This window comes from Dipteris shenzhenensis, chromosome 10, assembly GCF_047967505.1.
Source record: "Dipteris shenzhenensis isolate YYH24624 ecotype China chromosome 10, Dip_SZ_1.0, whole genome shotgun sequence".
Classification (NCBI taxonomy): Eukaryota; Viridiplantae; Streptophyta; class Polypodiopsida; order Gleicheniales; family Dipteridaceae; genus Dipteris; species Dipteris shenzhenensis.
The window spans coordinates 33198685-33219833 of record NC_141605.1 but is presented as its reverse complement, the minus strand read 5'-3'; the positions used below and the strand labels follow the sequence as shown (position 1 = coordinate 33219833).

General features: G+C 46.5%; 1 protein-coding gene across 6 annotated transcripts in view; it reads left to right on the top strand.

The window, feature by feature from the left end:
• Positions 1 to 21149, top strand: part of LOC147897717 (Thioredoxin family protein) — a 134701-nt gene that overhangs the window by 90619 nt on the left and 22933 nt on the right. For all 6 annotated transcript variants that reach the window (XR_015541630.1, XR_015541631.1, XM_087379961.1 and 3 more), the window contains exons 7-11: positions 5280 to 5323; positions 5429 to 5470; positions 11382 to 11441; positions 11602 to 11669; positions 12155 to 12212. Coding sequence is in view for 4 of the 6 variants with exons in the window: in XM_087379961.1 (XP_087236087.1) it covers positions 5280 to 5323; positions 5429 to 5470; positions 11382 to 11441; positions 11602 to 11669; positions 12155 to 12212 (272 nt within the window). In the remaining 2 variants the exon portion in view is untranslated. The remainder of the gene's footprint in view (positions 1 to 5279; positions 5324 to 5428; positions 5471 to 11381; positions 11442 to 11601; positions 11670 to 12154; positions 12213 to 21149) is intronic.

Below are 21149 nucleotides of genomic sequence, written 5' to 3'. Positions count from 1 at the left end.
AGGTTTTTTCCCCTAACTGCAGTTAGTTCACTAACTATGGTTAGTGACTACTAAGGTGTTGTCACTAGGACAAAATCTTATCTCTCACTCTTTCAGTTGTACTCTCACACTTTTCTATTGCAACTAAGCTTTCAAGCTTTCAGCTCTCAGCTCACTGTCTCTTGCTCTCTCTCTCCCCAATACTCACATGATATTCAAACCCCTTCTCTTGTCGGAAGAATCAAGGTCTCCCAAGTCACTCTGACTGTAACATCAGTTGTGCCATCTAGACCACTCCATAAAAAGTTTCGTACAGGCCTCTTAAGCTGAGTGATACAATTCCTGGAGTGGCACCAACAAGAGCATACAAACCATGCTGTGGCTAGAAGAACCTGGTTAACCACCACCACCCTGGAGGCCAAGTCAAGTTTGGCTGAGCTTCCAAAAAGGAGCTTTCTTCTGATGCTTTCCAACACCGGAGCAAACTGTTGTGAAGGAGAGATGCCCACCCCAACTTGGCAGCCCAAATATCTGACGGAGACGCCCCTCTGTACCCAAGTGAAGCCAATATCATTACCCCAATCCGGGCCGTCATCCTCGCAAATCCAAAAACCACTGGATTTATGCCAATTAATGCATGCACCTGCAGCCGTGCAAAACAAATCCATAGCTGTCCGGAAGGAAGTGAGTGTCCTGGGGGAGGCATCCGAAAAAACAGCCGTGTCATCTGCCAACTCACTATCCAAGAGCTCTTCTTCCCGGCGGATAGGAAACCTCAGCCGATAAATATCAGCTTGAGATCTAATGTAGATACTCATAGCTTCCGCCACAAACAGAAAAAGAAACAGGGCAAGAGGACATCCCTGGCGGACGGATCTGGAAATCTGAAACCTGTCCCCTCTTACCCCCCCAATGAGCAACTGGCTGTGGGCTGATCTGTAGAGAGAGGATACTCCTCTAATCCATGCATCTGAAAAACCAAAGCAAGATAGAGTACCCTCTAAAAAATCCCAGTCTACTCTGTTGTAAGCTTTCTCAAAGTCCAAGAGTAGAATGACCAATCTTTGGCGGCTCTGCATGGCCCATCTGAGGCCTCCCAAAATGAAAAAATATTATAAAAAATACTTCTGCCATATACAAACCTTGTGTGCGTGTCATGAATCAAATCTGGAAGAAAAACCTGTAGCCGCAGACTGATGGGGCTTTCGCCAGAATCTTGTGAAGAGTGCCTAATAGAGTGATGGGTCTCCATCGAGACACAAGATTACTATTACCCCCCTTTGGGATGAGATGAATGAGACCATCTGTAAGTGAGTCCGGCATCTCACCAGAGTCCCACATACCCTGCAGGGTTGATGTAATGTGATCACCAATCTGCTCCCAAAAGTAATAAAAAAGGAGGGGGTGAGTCCATGTGAACCTGGGCACTTGCCCTTGTGAAGGGCAAGTAATGCAGTCTTGAATTTTGCATTGGTGAAATGTGCATCCAGAGAAACATAGGTCTCATCCTTCACCAATACAGGGCCAAATAACCTCTCTGGCATCATCAATGGCCTGTGTGCTTGGATCTGCAGTAAGAAGGGATGCAAAAAAATATGAAGCTACACGCATGACAGCATGAGGATCTGATTGTAACACCCCGTCTGAGTCAACAAGTTGCGAAACACTATCTCTACTATGTCTGGGGCCCATGAGTAGAGAAAAAGTGTTTGTTGACCTTGCCACCCATCTGAATCCAAAAGGATTCCCGTGCATGAAAGGCATATTCTGCTCTCTGATCCAACAATGTCTGCAAATGAGCCCTTGCTGTAGTAAGGCGCTCGTGAATCCAAGCATCTGTGGGTCTCTTCTGCTCTTCCCTCTGAAGGGACGCTAACTACTGGCGTATACCAATCTCACATGTGAGAATCTCACGTCTCCTAGAATCAGCAACTGTATGATAATAGTCACTAATTCCAGATAAGGCTGCAGCCACCTGAGATGGGTGGACAGCTCCACCCTGTATGTGAGAAGCCCAAATCTATAAAATATCCTCCATGAGGCTCTCCTCTGCATAAAAAGTATCGAAATCCTGACACTGGCAGAGCTTCCTCTCCGATGAGGCTCAAGAATCTGCAACACCACTGGAAAATGATCTGATCCCAGTAGAAATGCATACATATCCTCCTCTGTCAAGTGCCCAATTGTCTACATAAAATCTGTCAATCCGTGCATGAATGGGCATGTGTATTCTCCTGTTCGACCAAGAGTACAGGAGTGACTGTGGCATAATATGAAAGGCCTCATCCAACCAAGTGTCCCAGCCATTGAACTGAAAGAGGAAGGCATCCCAGGCTGCCCTCTCCAAAGAATGAATTCCACCCTGTCTGCCTCCCTTTTTGTCTGAAGGCAACTCAACCATGTTGAAGTCGCCACCAATGATCCAAGAATCTGCAATGGGGGCCCAAGAGAGTAACTCCTTCCAAAAGGAGATCTGCTCCCCTCTGTTGTTGGGAGCATAAAGATTGAGAAGACCAATCTTACGCCCTCCAATCAAAATAAGGATCCATTGAGCTCTAGAAGGGGAGATAATACCATGACCAGCAATCAAGGAGAGAATAGAAAGAGAGACCGAAATGCAAGTACCTCCCCTTGTGTCCATAGCAGGCGACTAGAAGGTATGTCCTGAAAGCAGTTTGCCAGACTTAGAGCAATTGCTGGCATCCAGCTTGTGTTCCTGGATAAAATGGATATCAATAGCACCTCCAGTGACACCTGGATGAAGCTGGTTCTGGATCAGTTGCCTACGGCGACGGTGTGGAACTCCGCCTAGGCCCTATATGTTCCAGCTGACTATCCTCCTCGACAGGAGGATGCTGGATGGAAAGGCTTACCTGACCTAGTAGAGGAGACTAGCTTTCCCTGGGCCGAAACACTCCTGTTGAGGGCAGGAAACTCAACATGTGAAAGGATCCCCACACCTGCTGAAAGGGAGGCCCTGCCAGAAGGAATCCCAATGACTGGGACCCCTAAGGTGGAGGGCACAAACTCCTCATCATCCATAAAAGTCGCCGAATCTGTCAGTGCCGAAAAAGAATTTCTGATAAGCAAGTCTGGCCGAGGAGTGCGAAGAAGACATGCACTCGTGGAAGATGGAGGAGAAGGACGTGCCAGGCCTCTATCAGCAGAACTGGAGCTGGGGGTTCAGGAGGCCTATGGCTGGGGTGAAGAGGAATCAGGAGCCCTCATCTGCACCTGCACTTTCTTGGTTGTCCTGACTGTGGCAGGAACAGTCTGCGGGGAAGTACCTATAGCCCCCCCGTGGTCAAAAACCAAGGGGTCAGAAACCAAAGTGACTGGGGCTGGTGGATCTAAAGGCCCCTCCTGATGTGGAACTGTAGTGTCTGAGGCTGCAGCAACATCCACCTCTGGAGTCTGGAAGGCGTTTGTCTGAACAGGATCAAAAGTCTCCTCCTAAGGTAAGGGAGTCGCTTTGATAGCTCTCCTTTGTGGTATTGGGTGTGCTGCGGGCATTGGGCGCTCTGCTGCCCCTGGTGGTCCTGGGGTGCGCGAAGCAGGGCGTCCTGTTGCTCTTGGTGGTCCTGGAGTGCGTGGTACAGGGTGTTGGGGAGGTGCTGTCGTGGTAGTACGTGAAGGAGCCGCACCAGAAAAGCTATTGGGTCTTTTTCTCTTCCTTGGGCAGTCTCTAGCAAAGTGCCCAAGGGTCGTGCAAATCCTGCACTGGTCCTGTCTACCTGAAATCTGGACTCTCTGTCGAAAGAGAGAGCCGTCTGGACGCTGAACCATAATGTGGTCATCTGAGATATTAGGGTCAGAGACAATGACCCTAACACGAGGCACCTCGTCTGCACCGACTGCCTCTGCCGAGGAAGAAGGCATGCCAGGAAGGGAGGGGATCTCAGTGACCTCTCTGAATGTGGCTCCGATAGTGGCAAGCAGTCGATGGTAGACCTGAGGAAGACCAGGAAATCTAATGAACAGTGATGTGACCTACCTGTCCTCCTCGACCGGATCGAAGCCTAAGGTGTAGGGTAAAAGAAAGATCCTCCTCGAACCCAAAGCCAGGGGATTAGCTTTGAGAACAAGGGCTGCGGACTAGTGGGAGTCGAAAACCACTTGGAAGAATCCACGTCCCAAAAGTCGAATATCCCTGAGGTGTGGGGCGAGGTCTCCTGGTAACGCCGCCAGCATCCAGTCTCTAGCCTGTGATCTGGAAGGGTGTGACCCAAAGATGCGGGCGAAAGTGATGTGGAGGCCTCTAATTCCACATCTTTCTTGAGCTGCTGCAACTTGTCTTTTGAAAAAATGATGGTTCTCGCGGCCGGTGGAGGTGGACGGGAGATTGGCTGAATGGGGATCCATTCGCTAATCGATGTGAAAAGGCGGATTCCAACACTGAAAAAGCTCTGTCCGTGAAACTACTACCCAGGACGCCTTGAACGCGGGCGCAGGAAGAAGGAGAAAGAGAGGGTAGGAGAGAGGGAAGGGAAGGAGAGGATAGACTGAAGGGGGAGATGGAGGTAGGCTGAGGGGGAGGCGTGGGGAGCTGAGTTAGGAAGGAAGGGGGCGGGGAGGGAGAGGGAGGAGGTTTAAAAAAAAAAAAACTCTTTTTTTTTTTTTTGGGGGGGGGGGTTCTCCTTGGGGGGGGATAGGAGGGAGGGAAAGGAAGGAGGGGGAGGGGGAGGGGAAAGGAGGGCGGGCTAGGAGGGAGGGAAAGGGAGGGCGGGGGAGAGGAAAGGATGGGGCATGGGGAGAGCAGCGGGGGGGGGAGAGGGAGGGCGAGGGAGGGGGGCGGGGGAGGAGAATGGGGGGGGGCTGGCGGGGGAGAGGGAGGGCGGAGGAGAAGGGGGCAGTGGGGAAGGGGGCAGCGGGGGGGGGAGAGGGATGACGGGGGAGGAGAAGGGGGCCGGGGGGGCTGACGGGTGGGGGAGAGGTAGGGCGGGGAGGGAGAGGTAGGGCGGGGAGGGAGAGGTAGGGGCAGCAGGGAGGGAGAGGTAGGGGGCAGCGGGGGGGTGGAGAGGGAGGGCGGGGAGGAGGAAGGGGAGAGGGAGGGTGAGGGAGGAGGGAGAGGGGGCTGGCGAGAGGGGAGGGAGAGGAGGAGCAGCGAAGGGGGGAGAGGGGGGGCAGCAAGGGAGAGGGATAGGGAGAGGGGTCTGGCTGAGAGAGGGAGAGGGGGGGGCAGTAGCTCACGGGGAGGAGCAGCAGCTCATAGCTCAACTCTGTCTGTTGATACTTACTTAGTTATTCTTGACATTGTGTGCTTGAAATGTGTACCAGTTTTTGACTGTGTTATTCTTCAGGTGATGGGAAAGTACCGTTGATGCTCTCACTTGGATTGCTGACGGTATACCTTTAAACTTGTACAGCTTGTATTTTAAATGAGTGCATTGATGGAATGCAATCTTTCTAGTAAGTATTATTAAGATTCTGTAAATTTTTTGCTCCACAGACGCTGACAGCAGGTTTTGCAATGATTGCACGAATGGGAAGGGTGAGAAAGCTCCTTATTTTTCTGATTCTTTGCAATTTTTTCCAGCCTCATTCATTTTGGTGGTTTTGTCCCTTATGTCGACATGTGCAGGAGTTAGCATATTGGGCTTAGCTTGCGTGTGAGACATATTATTAGTTGTAAAAAGGTTATTATTTACTTGGGCATATATTTTCTTAGAGCTTAGCGTGTTTCTTTAGTGCCTGTTTTTAGAATTCATCTGTCAAAAAAATATTTGTTTATCTTGCGAGAAGAAATGAAGTAGTGGCCACACCAGGGAGCCGCACTCAGTGTATTAAACGGTAGTAAGCCATAACGAACCAGGTGAAACCAGCAAAAGAGGTAACATGAGTATTGAAGAGGAGAATCAGAAAATAAAAAGCTGTGCTCCACCTGTCATGAAATTTGTCAAAGCAAATGAGAAAAGTAGAGCGTAAATAATTGTTCGTGGGTACATTCAACTTCTCTGCTCAATTCTTTAAAACATCCAAGATAGAAAAAGAAAGGAAGAACGATTGGTTATGCCTTCACAAACCAAAAAGGACCATGGGAGGAAGTGTATCACTATGGGAGAGACTAATTACTTCTCCAGATTTTTTCCCAGAGGACAATGTTCAGCATCATTGCTCAGAACATCGGGGTTGCTCACTATAGCTTGGCGATGGGAGGTCACTAGGTCTCTTCGACTGCCACTCTCATCGCCATCTGGTAGGATATCATCTACACCTTGCGTGCTTTCTGGGAGAACGGGACGTTAGGATCAAGGGCAACTACCGAAAAGCAGGAGCGTTTTTAGAAGGTTTGGCCTGCAGGTACCTTTTATCTATTTACAGAGCGAGGAATTTGCTGGGTGTATAGTCCCCCATAGCCCCTGTTCCAGAGATTCCCTAAGTAGTGAGCCAGGTTCTCTAGAAATAGGCTGGATTTTCTGACAGCAGGGTGCCACCATCACATCCGTCGGCAATGTCCTTGGCCTGGCGAACATGGAGGAAAGATCCCCAAGTCTCGTTTGTGTGGAAACACTTTGATGGGTCTGTTGTGTCTCTTGCTATGGGTCTCGATTGTGCTGTCTCCCTGGAAACTGTTGGTCCATGCTTCCTTACTGATAAAATCGGTAATCACCCTCTAAGTGAGTCTTGCTCAGCCTCCCGATCTTGTCTCTGTGTCTGAAATAGCTGGTCTCTGTGTCCTATAGTCTCATGAATAAAGCTTGCTACTCGTCTATGGTCTGGATGAACCAAGAGAGGTGTTCAAGTCTATCTCTGAAAGATAGTGGTGGCAACATCTGATCTCATAATACATAGGGCATTTGAAAGTGAATGCTATTCTGACTCAATCTCATGTAGATTGCAAACTGCAAATGTGGCCCTCTCTAGGTATGTCATCATCTCGTCTATATCAATAAGTAATTTGTGGGAAGTATCACGAAATTACCCGATCGAGATCCTCAAGTAGTGGGGAGGAGGATCCCTGTGTAGCCTGGTAGGTCCATGAAGTCCTCCTCTGAGTTCTGTAGATAGTGATCTCTACAGAAGTTGAGCTTCATGGGAAGCTTGCTAGTGCTAATTAGGTCTTGTTTATGTGTAATTGTATGAGAATTTTTCGGATGACCTGGTTATCCTCGTGATATTTGAGTGGAATAGAGGGGGCCTCAAGGCTATACTGAAGAGGCGGTCTGTCCTGAGTCACTAACCATTTGTATGTATGAGCATACCAACAGTTTTGATCCCCCTTAGCTGCTAATGTCATGGATGTGGATAAGGCTAGCTATGCTAACCTACATGAGGTCGACGAACCAAAATCCCTGACTCGGTGGAATATGTGATCGCCTGAAATGCTACATCAAGCATGAGTGGGGGGACCCTGAACTCAGCCAAGGCTATCTAGTGTGGGATTTAGGGCTTACTACGGATTATCTGTGCTAGTAAGGAGAACCTGGAGACTCTCCACTCGAGCCTAATCCACTTGATATAATAGGGTCCCAACATTACCAGTTGGATGGACCAAACAATCAAAGAGAAGAGACCATGGTAGTTCTAGCACGCGTACCGTACTGAATTTTCATACGGTAGTATGGTACGTTCCTTAGAGTGTAGTATGCGTTCAGATTTTTTTTTTTTTGGGGGTTTTGTGGGTGGTTTGTGTGTGTTTTAAAAAGTAACTTTTTTAAATGGGGTGTGGTTCAAATGTGTCCCCTTTCCTTTAAATATATACGTGTAATTATTAAACATACCTCAAAATCCTGTTGCCACTTTAAATCAATTTGGCACTTGTTTGTGTACACTTACCACCTCTTCCCTTTTCATCCTACCTCAAGGTTGTTTTGCAGCCCACATATCCCCCTCTGTACAGCTTATCTTCCAAGCTATAGTCACTCCCATGGTCCACATAGTCTCGTAGAGTATAGAGTATAGACCTTAAGTCATGAACTGTTGCTCTAGTATGCTCTACAATCTCAACCTGTCAAAGATGAACCGCTCTCTATACATGATGTGTGAAAGATCATAGCCTTGGATTTACGAAGAGTGACCTTTAGATTATGTGTTCCAAATCTGAGTTGGTGGCGTAATGCCTTACACTCATCTTCATACTAGCTATTGTTTTCAGGGGACTGCGCCGATAAGCGGTGGTGAGTTGAACTAGTGGTGTGTGAAAAAGTGTGCAAGGTTGCCTCATCGAGAGACGGATGATTAGAGCGGCTCGATCTTGTAGGTGTGGAATGTCCTCGAGATCTTTGAGTAGGGTAGAAAGTTGTGTAGTATACTAGGGGCCTGGGGGATAAGCTATAATTGAAGTGGATGTCGCGATATGTGGTGTGTGTAGATGGTGTTTGGTGTGTTGTGTGGTGGGGTATGAATATACTAAAGAAGAGATAAGTGTGATTGGCACTGGATGGTGGTTGGGAAACGGAGAAGAGAATCATGTGTGGGAGGGAAAGATAGGGATCCGATGAGGTAGTCAACTATGTTAGTTCCCCTCCATGTGGGAAGAAGATCAAGGGAGGGCCATTGGTCTAAACCAAAAGTGATACATGACCCTTTCCATGTCCAAGAAAGAGTGTCCACATGGGGTGACTAAGGCTCGTCTGTTTGTAGATATGTGGGATATCCCTACCTCATCTAGGTCAACATCAATAGAATAGCATCATCTCAAATAAGAAGCACTACCCACTGCATAGCCATCCTTGTGTTGAAGTACCCAAGGGGTCCCCAACAAGGATAACTTGCGGCTCGAGAAATTCATAATGTCTGGATCTGGGGTTGTGTATGGTGACATCTCAGCTACCTCATGGAGATCTGTACCAAAATGTGAGGACCTAGGGGGAAGTAGCACACTACAATGAAGAGGTCCTGTCAGGAGGTGTGTTGGATCCGAATCCAATGAAATTTGGCATGTGTGTCACACTTCTCGATAGAGATCTTCTCAGTGAGAGATGACTGTATAGTACCACAGCTCTTCCCGATCCACAAACTCCACCTATCTATCGGGTCTCGTCACGGTATGTAGTCTCCCATGTGTATCCACAAATTATGGGAAAAGGGCACTCTAGGCTTTTATGAGTTTGTCTAGACAGCTACATCTCGTCCCATGTATGACTCCGAGAAATTTCCTAGATTTGACTAGAAGTTACTATTACAGTTCCAAATAGTGCGGGCCAGGTTGGTGCATATATCTCTTCTCCCTATGCAGAGGGACCTCCCACTTCTCCTCCTTGCAGGTCCCAGTGCTGTAGGAGGGTACGCCTCTCCTCTATTTGTAGGGATGTGAGGTCCTCATCCATATGAATTTGGGAGTGGTCATGTGGTACTGTCCGCTTGCATAATGCTACAAGGTGGGCTTGAGTATCTCTGAAGTACATGTCAAAGGCTGATCACGAGTGGGATCACGGCCTATGCGCCAGGTGCCTCAGTCCCATTCTCATGGACCCCGAGGGTGGAGGCCATGAAGTTGGTAGCATCATCGATGCAGTGGTGGATTGTGTAGAATCCTCCAGACTCTGATGCTGAGAGCCTTATTGACTCTCTGCTATTGCTCAAGAATGGTGGTCCGGATGGTGGCCTTCTTAGGCTCCCACAATGTCCACCCATTTGGTAGTCTCCTCGATGGCTCATTACGGAGCTCTGTGACCTCGTGGCTGAGGCTGTAATTAAACCTATCCTACTCAGCCTCTCGTGCAAGGTGTGAGTCTCCATGAGAATCTACTCCTAGGCGTCTTTCTTCTGTCACTTGTATGGGTGTGGGATAGTGGGAGCCCGGCAGTGGGTAAGGAGGTCATGAAAGGGGGCTGATTGAGGGGTATAGGAAATAGGTGTAGGGGGTTAAGAATGAAAGGGGACTGGGAGGCGGAGGGAAACATTTGAGAGGTGGCCAAGGTGAGCCTGGAGAGAAATGGGAAGGGGAGGTGGCTGAGGGGGAGAGGCAGCAGGAAAGCAGAATAATGTGGGGGGGCAAAAGGGGCTGGCTGAGGGGGAGAGGTGATAGGAAAACAGAATAGTGTGGGGAAAAGTGGCTACAATAGGGCTTGGGCTGGAAGGGCACATTGATGCGTATGCTGAGGCTATTGCTACTTCTGGGGCTGCGAACTGGAGGTTGTAGGCTTCTGCATAGCGGTACTATCAGTCTGTAGTCCATGCACGTCCATTGACTGTTGATGTATGTCGACTGTCTCATGGTGTCTTTTTTTGTTGTTGTTAGGGCTGCTTATTTTTCTCTCTCCTCTGTCTCATTTTCTATAACCACTTTGGTTGCCCCCCACAGCACTAGCTTGCTTCTCCTCCAGAGATTGTTTTCCACCCTCCTATACCTCTTGCATTGCCAATGAGGCCCATTCCTACAGGTTGTCTCAGTTGATTTCTGGAGCAGCGACCTGCTTGAGTTGCCTTTGTTTTGGAATGCTCCCCTGCTCTTTCTTTTCCAGCAGGGCCTCACTTCGAGCTGCTCAGTCCAGCCTTTTCCATACTCCAAAGCCAGTGATTGGCAGCCACAAAGAGCTACTTCCCAATAGGAAAATACAATTTCCTCAATCTTCTCAGGTGATCTGCCTTTGTGCACTTCTGGATTTCTTACTTGGTGTTTCTCTCCCTTGCTCATTTACGGGGTGCCCAATATTGTGTGTTGCATTCACTCTCTTTATTTGTGTATAATTGCCAATTGGTTTGTTCTATGCAATGTATTGTTTTATACTCGTCAATGGTTGGCATATGTCCTTGAACCTCCCTTTTGCTACCTTTGTTCCCCCTTAAAATGCACCAATTGCATCACATATCTTAGGTTATATTCATATTTTATTTTAAAATTACACAATCATATTTCTACACAATCGTTAATAAAAGCTTAAGAAAGAGACTTAACAAATGCTGTATATGAACTGGTATTGTTTAGAAGTTTGCATCTTTTTAATTATATTACCATTCTTTACTCTAGCAACCTGCTCAGGAGCCAAGGATTTAGGGAGGTCCACTATCATTTTATTAGGAAAAAACCCAAAGTACAGTTGTAGACCTAGTTAATTGTCCAGCACATGAATTGTAGTAGGCATTTTCATCAAACCCTTCCGCAATGATCAATGCTCATACTTTAATATCAGAACTGGCAGCAACTTAAGATAGGGAAGGTGGTAAGTTGATCATTTTCAAAATTTCACTCCACCCTTTTCTCATAGAGTGCAATTAAAGAGGAGTGTTGAAGGTGTAATTGCATATATAGTGCATTGTGCAAAATGTTTAAACATGATTAGAAAAGGAGTTTACGGGCAAAACTCTAAATGCTCATGCATATCCTTGTTAATGTAGGCATAGCTACAATGGATTCAAGCATTTGTCGCTTTTCTTGTTGCATTCTGCTTTTGTTATTGATGCTCGCTAGGGTAACATTTTGATTTGATTGAGCTATTTTCACATTCATTTTGTTGCAGGGCAGTAAGTACGTGCCTGCAAAACTTCCTGAAAGGCCTCTTGAGCTATGGGCATATGAGGTCAGCCTATTTCTGACGTGTGTTATGTGTCAATCTTATATATCAAGAGAAATATAGTGGGAAATAAGGATCATGTGCAGTTTTAAAGAATACCAAGTCACTTTGAAATTATGAAATGCCATCTATTGTTAGTTGCCTAAAGTTGCTTAATTTTGGGCAGCCATCTCCATTTTGCAAGATTGTCAGGGAGGTATTGGTTGAATTGGAGCTGCCTCACATATACCACAGGTACTGGTGATGTTTTTAGTAGAGGGTACGTCTGAACAGCTTTTCATGCCCTTGTAACTCGTTTTCTTGTCCAAAAGGATGTTGCATGTATGTTCTATTTCAGCAGATCTTTCATGAAGATATCACGATGAATTTGCATACTTGTTAAATGCATCGTAAAAAAGTTCATAACCTCAGTGTTGATGCAACTTCTTCAATTCACATCTAAAAGGACTTTGTATTGATTTCCTGCATACCCATGATTGTCTGTACAAGTGAATTCTGTCTTTACTTTTGTGTTTGATTGTTATATTGTTAACATTAGTTTATTCAGGAGGGAGGGTAGCCCGACAAAGTGATATCTGTATTTTCAGTGTTTCATGCATTGATCTTCATCTTCTTCTTTGCAAGTCCAAGTATACACACCTATCATGGATTTTACTCTTTACATGATCTGTTCAAGAAAAAAGCGTTCTCACTATGTCAATTTGACTTCTGTTTATCAGCACTCCTCGTGGGAGTAGTAAGCGGGATGAATTATTCAGGCGCACTGGTCACTTTCAGGTAACCATGCAGGAACTATTAATCTTTTTTCTTGATTATGCTGTCGCCAATCCCTTTCATGGTAGACAACTTGAAGGAGGTTTATGTAGTTGTAAATGAAAGGGTAAAAGTTAATTTTTTGAAAAATGATAATTTACTGGCTTGTGTCGGTCACAACTTTCATGACACTCAGGCACGACTTTCAGCTCTACGACGTAGATCCGTCCTTCGAGATCAGCCACCGATCTCTATGGATGAGGACCTCACACCTCTACAGGTTGAGGAGAGGCGCTCTTTGCTGCAGCAGCGGGATCAGGCCCGGAAGGAGGGGAAGTGGGCAGTGGTACGAGAGGGACGACTTCTTACAGGCCCCCGTAGGACACTTGCCCCCTCCCCTACATAGGGAAGTGGGGTCTACAAGACTCAGATATTCGAGACCCTGTCCTGCACCATTTGGAATTGTAATGGTACCTTATGGTCAGAACCAGGGAACTTCTCGGAATCCTATACAGGCCACAACATAGTCTTCTATACAGAGACACATCAGAGTCACCCTCTTCCAATAGTCAGTGGATATACATGGGAGTCTGCCTACAGAGATGAGACGAGGGGTACAGGAGGAGTTCGAGGTTCAGGTGGAGTTGCAGTCCTTTTCAGATCCACACTTCGGGGGATCATTTCAGTAGAGCAGAGAGATACACATTCCAGATTTCTTTGGATCCGGATACGACACATGGACAGCGAGGATCTGTTTGTCGCAGTTTGCTACTTCCCCCTGGAGACCTCCCACTTTGCGAGAGATATTCGAGGTGATGATGAGACATCCCCATTTGCTGCCCTTTATCAGTCCATCGTTGACTTTTCTAGCCGCGGAGAAGTCCTTCTAGTGGGGGACTTCAACGCGAGGACATGGGTCCGTCAGGTACCACTTCTTGATTTCAGAGATGATTCCACTCTACTGGCAGATGTTGACCTTGAGGAGGCAGGTATGCTATAGGTTTCGGCTGACAGGCGAGGTCCATTCTCATCCTATGGGCAGGCCCTATTAGACCTAGGCAGGATACATGATCTCATTATCTATAATGGTCGTGACAGATGGTTCGCTTCATGTGGTTTCACATGCTTTCCACATAGGGGGGGCTCCAGTGTTGTTGATTACATCATGGGATCCCCTGTCTTCACATCTCGCATTACTGACTTCACTGTAGCACCTCTCCCCCCAGGGGTTGATCATACATACCTTTTCTTTTGCATCTCCACCTCCCTTCGCACAGCACCTTCCACCCCACTCAGTGCTTACTCTACCTACCACGATATATGCTTTGATCGGGATCACTCACCTTCTTACTCTAGCCGTCTTTACATACTTCTCGCTTATATTGACTTCATACCCCTTTTAGAGGATTGTGCTTCCCTTGCCACCCGCTCACTATACGAGGCTGCCATTCACGCTTTTTCCCACACCACCCGCTCCACCCGCCCACCACCCCCTGGAACCATACCCTGTAATAGTTGGTATGATGATGAGTGTAAGGCCTTACGTCGTCAACTCAGATTCGAAACCAAAAACAGTCTTCTGAGCGCACCAGATACGCTACGTGAATACCGTAGACTGGTACGGAGGAAGAAACTAGACTTCGTTTGTCGAAACGAGGAGCTACTGAACATTTTGTTCAGTAACAACTCTAAGGACTTCTGGCGAAGATTTCTAGAAGGATGGTCCCCTTCGCCACTCACTGACACCCAGATCTGGTTTGATTATGCACGCATACTTTATGACATCCCAAATCAGCCAGTCCCTAGCCTCTTACACATGCCTCGTCCCACATCCTACACCCTTTTCACTAGAGGAGGGGTAAAGGATGCTGTAATGAAACTTCATAATGGCCGAGCAAAGGATCATGAGGGACTATGCACTGAGTTCATTGCATATGGGATTAACCTCCTAGGCTCGATCTTAGCAAAGCTTTTTAATGAAGCGGTTTGTTTGGGATTTCCACACACTTAGACCGTTAACACTATCTCACCCATCCACAAGGCAGGGGATCCCATGAGCCTGGAGAACTATAGGACCATTATGATTGGACATGTCATGTCCAAGATTTATGCATCAGTACTTGACTCCGAGGTTAGCAGACTTGCAGAGTGTCGAGGACTCAGAGCAGCAGGACAGGCCGGATTCCGGCGTGATCATGGAACCATGGACCACATTCTGATGCTTAGATGTATCATCGAGGAGGCGAGGTCACGGAAGCAGAGGGTTTATTGTTGCTTTGTGAATTTTCGCAAGGCATTTGACACGGTCCTGAGAGCCCGCCTCATACGGCGCCTACAGGACTTGGCTTATGACCAGGAGATTATTTGGGCTGTCATGGCACTTTATGAGAGTTTTTGGCAGAGTTCGAACAGGATCCGGGTGGACAGACGAGATCATGAGTACCATCGGGGTCAAACAAGGGTGTCCTTTGTCGCCTACCTTTTTTGGTCTCTACATTGACGAGCTTGAGACAGTGATGCAGACACAGGGGGGTGTAGGTTGCTCTCTTGCGGGCACGCTGATCCAGATTTTGCTCTATGCAAATGACGTGGCTCTCTTGTCTTCCTCAGTAGAGGGGCTTCAGAGAGACCTAGACGCACTACAGTCCTTGTGAGTCTCATGATTTGAAGGTCAACCTGGGTAAAACCAAGGTCATGATCTTCAATACATCTCGAGCCATCATGCGTCAGGAGCAGTTCACGTTTGCAGGGTCATCTGTTGAGATAGTTTCATCATACACTTATCTTGGGGTTATCTTCTCCAGACCGAGCTTCACTATGAGACCCGCGATGCAGGCACGCTTGAGTAGAGGGTATGCCTCATTGGCTAGGCTAGATAGGCAATGCTTCCGCTCACACTTTCGGGATCCACGCACCAAGGGGTTGCTTTTTGACTCCTTGGCTCACCCAACGGGGATATACGGCAATCCTTGTTGGGGGCCAGACTTGTCGGATACAGAGTGGGCCCGTGTGGAGCGGCTATAAGTTCTCATGCTATCATGGATGATTCGTGGTACGTCATCCGTTCCTCACCAAATCATTCAGGCTGAGTTTGGGTCACCCCCTTTACAGCTAGATGCTGCATTTCAGGTCATCACATATCTGTATCGAGTTAGGGAATATGGGGATTATACCTTGGGGCGTAGGAGGCTACCATGGATAGCTCTATACTCTTCTATGATGACACTTGCAGCAGGAGGAGATCAGAGGTGCTGGTATGCACGTACAGAGAGATGGTTTGAGCAACTGGGGCTCCACATGGATAGACTACCTTCCTTTTAGTATAGCATGGATACTCCGTTCTCTCCCCTCTTATCACACGAGGTCAACCAGGTTATCTGTGAGGATCTACTACAGCTATACACTTTTTGGAGCTGGTTGGAACCGAGTGAACTCCCAGTGAAGCTTAGCTTCTACAGAGATCACTTCTTACATATCACAGCGGAGGGTTTCATTGACCCACGAGGATACACACAGATTCACCTACCCCACTCGATGAGGATCTTTCTTGGGCAGTTCCAGGTCTCTTCACACAAACTTCGCATCGAGAGCGGCAGAGCAGAGCGACTACCCAGGAAGCGGCACATATGCACACTATGTGACATACATGAGGTTGAGACAGAGCATTTCATCTTCAGGTGTCCTGTGTACTATGAGATCCGAGGACGTTTCCACTGCCTCTTCAGAGATAGTTATGGGATTTTAGCCCATTTCCTCTCCTACCCAGACCAGCGGTGTTTGGCAGGTTTCATTCATGAGACACTTAGACACCGCGAGAGGATACTCCGAGCATGGAGACAAGAGCAGACTTTTTCCTCGGTTGATTCCTCTCAGAGCTCTATCACGGAGTTCTTTCAGCTAGATCACATGGACCCCAACGAGATGAGGCCTCGACATGACCGTGACCTGGAGCCCGTGACCCGATAGCTCAGAGAGAGGGTCGATACACATATCACACTTGGAGACATCCCCTCCTTGTTTAGAGTCGGAGCCCGACCGACGGGGGTCACAGTAGCCTTGGTTAGACGGAGAGCTACGACTAGGAGACGTGCCAGGACCGCACCTCTGAGTGGCCGACAGCACTCTATTGCCGACTTCATGCCTCCACTGCCTCATCCATCCTGATATCTTGCTGTTGCTGGGGATGATGATGATATTGATGATATGCTGAGATTGATATATATAGTCGACTATCGACATGACTATGTTGTACTTAGGACTTAGTACTGCCATTCTACATTTTTGCATTTTTTGCATTTTGCATTTTGCATTGGTATGGACGCTCGTTTAGTAGCTCCACTACCACATCTCGTTGTATCAGGATTTTCACAGTCTCATAGACCCATCGGTCTTCCGAAGACTTTAATAAACTTTCTTTCTTTCTTTCTTTCTTTCTTTCATCACAACTTAACCATGACCACACAACGATGTGTTTGTCCATGGAGATAAAACATATTGACCGTGACCTGGAGCCCGTGACTCGACAGCTCAGAGAGAGGGTCGATACACATATCACACTTGGAGACATCCCGTCCTTGTTTAGAGTCGGAGCCCGACCGATGGGGGTCACAGTAGCCTTGGTTAGACGCAGAGCTACGACCAGGAGACGTGCCAAGACCGCACCTCTGAGTGGCCGACAGCACTCTATTGCCGACTTCATGCCTCCACTGCCTCATCCATCCTGATATCTTGCTGTTGGTGGGGATGATGATGATATTGATGATATGCTGAGATTGATATATATAGTCGACCATCGACATGACTATGTTGTACTTAGGACTTAGTACTGCCATTCTGCATTTTTGCATTTTTTGCATTTTGCATTTTGCATTGGTATGGACGCTCGTTTAGTAGCTCCACTACCACAGCTCGTTGTATCAGGATTTTCACAGTCTCATAGACCCATCGGTCTTCCGAAGACTTTAATAAACTTTCTTTCTTTCTTTCTTTCTTTCATCACAACTTAACCATGACCACACAACGATGTGTTTGTCCATGGAGATAAAACATATTGAAATGATATCAAAATAAAATTAATGAAAGGGTTCTGCTGTCCATGAATGTTTGTTCCAAACTGTAGGTTCCAATGGTTTGCTTACTTCCTTACAATGAAAATGGGAAAAGCTACTTTGGGATGCTAGCATACATTTACCATACCTTTCCCTATTATGAGACAAGCAGGACATTCCTTGAACTCATGCCATTTCATTTGTGTCACGATTTTTCTCACATGTGACGTGTCACTCCTCCCTACTGATTCTTTTTCATTTGTGTCTTATTATGAGATGCCATCCATTAGAACTGATGATATACTTATATTATGGCTTTTCATAAGGATATGATTGTGTCTTTAGTCCTCTCCAAAAAATCCAAGTTTATGAACACTCAATTGACTTTATAGCCTAGGCTGGATGCTGTTTTGAAAGCTCTATTGGTTCTGATTCACCGCTATAATTAAGCATAAATCACATTTGCATCGCTAAGGATGCTCTCTCTTTTCGCTATCTTTGTGGCTCGGCCACATGCTATGTTCCTGCGCAACTTGCAGCTTGCTGCTATCTTGTGTACACTTGGCATGTGCCCTACACCTTTCACAACTCCCCTGTTACTTAGAATCCAAGAGCATTGGTTGTCAGCACAATGATGTCCGTGGCAGAATTCAGAGGGCCAGAAACTTGTGTTTGATAGAAGCAACTTCCACATATAAGAATAATTGCTGCACCTTCTGGTGGGAAGGAGATTATGGAGATTTGGTGATTGGAAAAATGCCTATACTAGTTGAAGCTTTATCCGAAGAAAAAAAGGATGCCTTCCCTTCGATGAATAGACCCACACATTTTTGGACTATATTTATGGATTATTCTGGATATTTTATTTCCATTTATTTTTACAATGGGCATGTGTTTACTGCTCACGTGTGTGTGACAATACTTCACACCGTGTCCAGCTATCATGATTGATCACCATGATTGGAAAGTCCAAGCTCCCTTCAAGCTGAGCCAAAATGGATCCGATGACCATTCTCGATGCGCATCAATATGCATATTGAACATTACATTCCAGTCAGGATTTTGGAGGGTCAGGACTTGAATTACCATTTCTTGAAGGGATTTGAACGCTTTGCTTTGTCCACTACTACTTCATAATTGCTTTGGTCAGCTGATGAATTGGTTCAGCAACCCCTGCAAACTTCTTGATGAACTATCGGTAGAAATTGACATATCCCCCAAACACACTTGCTTGATGTTGCTTGGCTCGTTCATTTTCTTTGTTGCATATATCCTTGGTTTTTCGCTCGTGATGCCCTCTTGAGAGATCGTGTGCCCCAACAATACGGTGAAGAACAAACAGAACACACACTTTATGAGATTCTTGTCTTTTGACATTTCTGGAACACCTTCCTCGGGCACCCTCGCTTCTTGCTGTAGATTGAGAAGTTGTCTAGGAATATTGTGAGGAAGTTGTCGGTGTACTCTTGAAAGGTTTATGCCATGAAGCGCTAAAACATTGCCGGTGCATCCTTTAACCTGAATGGCATTATTTTGCTAGAGCATGCTCCCATTTGGTGATGAAAGTTGCCTTCTCTTGATTCTCTTTGGCCAATGTGATTTGGTTGTACTCCTTGTATCCGTCCATGAATGAATATCACTATATCCATTAATAAATGCATTTCATGGACGACTACGTTGTCCAAGATCGTGTATGTGAATGGTAGTAGAAATGGGTGTTTTATTGTCTGCTCGTTGAACTTTCAGTAATTGACACAGACTTGCAACTTCGGTTTTTCTTTGGCATGACAATGATTGCAAACAACCAATTGTTTTGGTCTACTTGGTAGATAAACCTTGCTTTGAGCAGTTGGTTGATCTCCGCCTTTACCACCCTGGAATAGTTGGGATTGATTCTATATCTTTGTTGCCGAATTGGGTTCGCATCTAGAACAAGGGGGATTTGTGTTGAATCAAATTTAGTGGGACCGCCTTCAAGTCCATGTATTCCAAGGCGAATACACCCCTGTACTCATTGAAGAGCACCTCAGCCTTGGCGAGTAAGTTGTCGAGAAGTTTTCATTGATCTGGATTAGCTTTGGTTCTTTGCTCTACTCCATGTTGATTTCTTTGATGGCTTGGCCTTCGGTGATATGGCCCCTTGCTAGTACTTCGATTTGTTTGTTCTTTTTGGACCATTTTCTCCCATTCTCTGTCATTGCTAAAGCCCATGGAAAATACCATGTGTGTTCTTTGGAATCCTGTGTTATTTCCATCGCTACTTGCATTGCATTGATCTTTGCAATTGGCACACGATTCAATGCGAACAACTTCTCCTTGATGTTGGAGGTGTAGCCTTCTTCAGCCCTCTAGACACTTAGGCTTGTAGTCCTCCTCCTGCCCATCGGGGTTCACATGTGCTTGCCTTCTTGGGGTATTGTGAGAGTTTCTACCCTCCAATCATGGAGTACCTTGATACCCATCAGCCTTGGTTGTCCCAATAACATTGGATAGCCTCCTTCACTCTCCATCTTGACTACAATGAAGGTTACGGTGAAGTAAGCTCCACTTATTTTGATGTAGTTCAGCATGCCCATGCGGATGACCAGCCTTTGATCTGCCATCCGAATTTTGATGGCAAGGGCTATAAGCTCTTCAACTTCAGCGTTGTACAAACTTCATCCAATATGATGTTGATGCCTGACTATCATGCGATTATTGTATGGTTTCAGACCTTGATGCCGATCAGGGTACCTCTCTTTCCAAGTCGTTGTCTCGATCAAGTCGATGTTCAATGCAAGCGGTTGCTCCTCTAAAAGGATTTCGTGTAGTAGGGAGGAAGTTCCATCGATTGGCCAATCAAAACTGTCACATGCAGTTTGTGGAACTTCTCCTAGTCTGTGTTGATCTGCGCTTGCTTCACAACCTTTCAACCGTGTCTTTGTTCTGGTGTTTGTTACTCCCATTCGTTTTTTCTGCTCCATTGATTGCCCTTTGGGTCGTCGATTCAACATTTCTCCCGCTTCGACAAGTGGTTCTTTTTTCTTGATCTTGTGGCTGATCTTCGTTGCTATCTTCTTCTCCTCCTTCTCGTAGAACTACTACTCTTTTGACGTCTTTGGTTTTGTCTGGGCTGGCCCTTTTGATCTAGTGACTATAGTCCAGTCCACCTCGGTTATCACCACACCCCCTTGGGGTGCGCAGTCTTCTCCACATGCTTCTTGGAGGATGTAGGGTTGCTTCTTCCACAATTCGAACTTGCTTTTTGATGCCTTTACTTCCCCCAGAGGAAACATGCTGTGTTGATGCTCTTTGGTCTTTGGCTTGGTAGGCTTTCTTAAGCTCTTGCTTCACTTTCTAGACATATGTCGTTCACTTTTGCTTGTTGTACTAGCAGTCTTTGATCGCATGGCTGTGAATTTTGCACCATTTGCTTGACTGACACTTGTTTGTCGTATGACCTGGGTTTTGCATTTCGAGCATCAGGTCTCTCCCTTTTTTGGGTACCCTCGAATGTCCATCTCCTTCAGGAGCTTTTTGAGCTCCTCTACTTTGGTATCCTTTTAGGCACTGGTTCTTCTTCTTCATCTTCGCTCTTTGCTTCTCGGATGGGCGGCTTCTTTTTCTTTCGAGGCATTGTGCTCCCTTTTTCTAACGCGATTGCTCGTTATAGAAATTCGTCATATGTCCTTGTTGATGCGGTGTCTCCATGTAGTGCAGCTTAATTTCGAGAGTAAGGCCGCTCATGATATTGGACCACAACACGTTTCGTCTTGAGCATTGGTGAGTTGGTTGGTCAGTGCTCTAATTCGTGCTGCAAAGTCGTACATAGTTTCACCCTTTGGTTGAGGTGGTTGAGCTTCAGCAATACGTCCTCCTTGTTGAATTTGTGCTGAAACCTCTTCTAAAACACAGTCTTGAACTTGCTCCACGT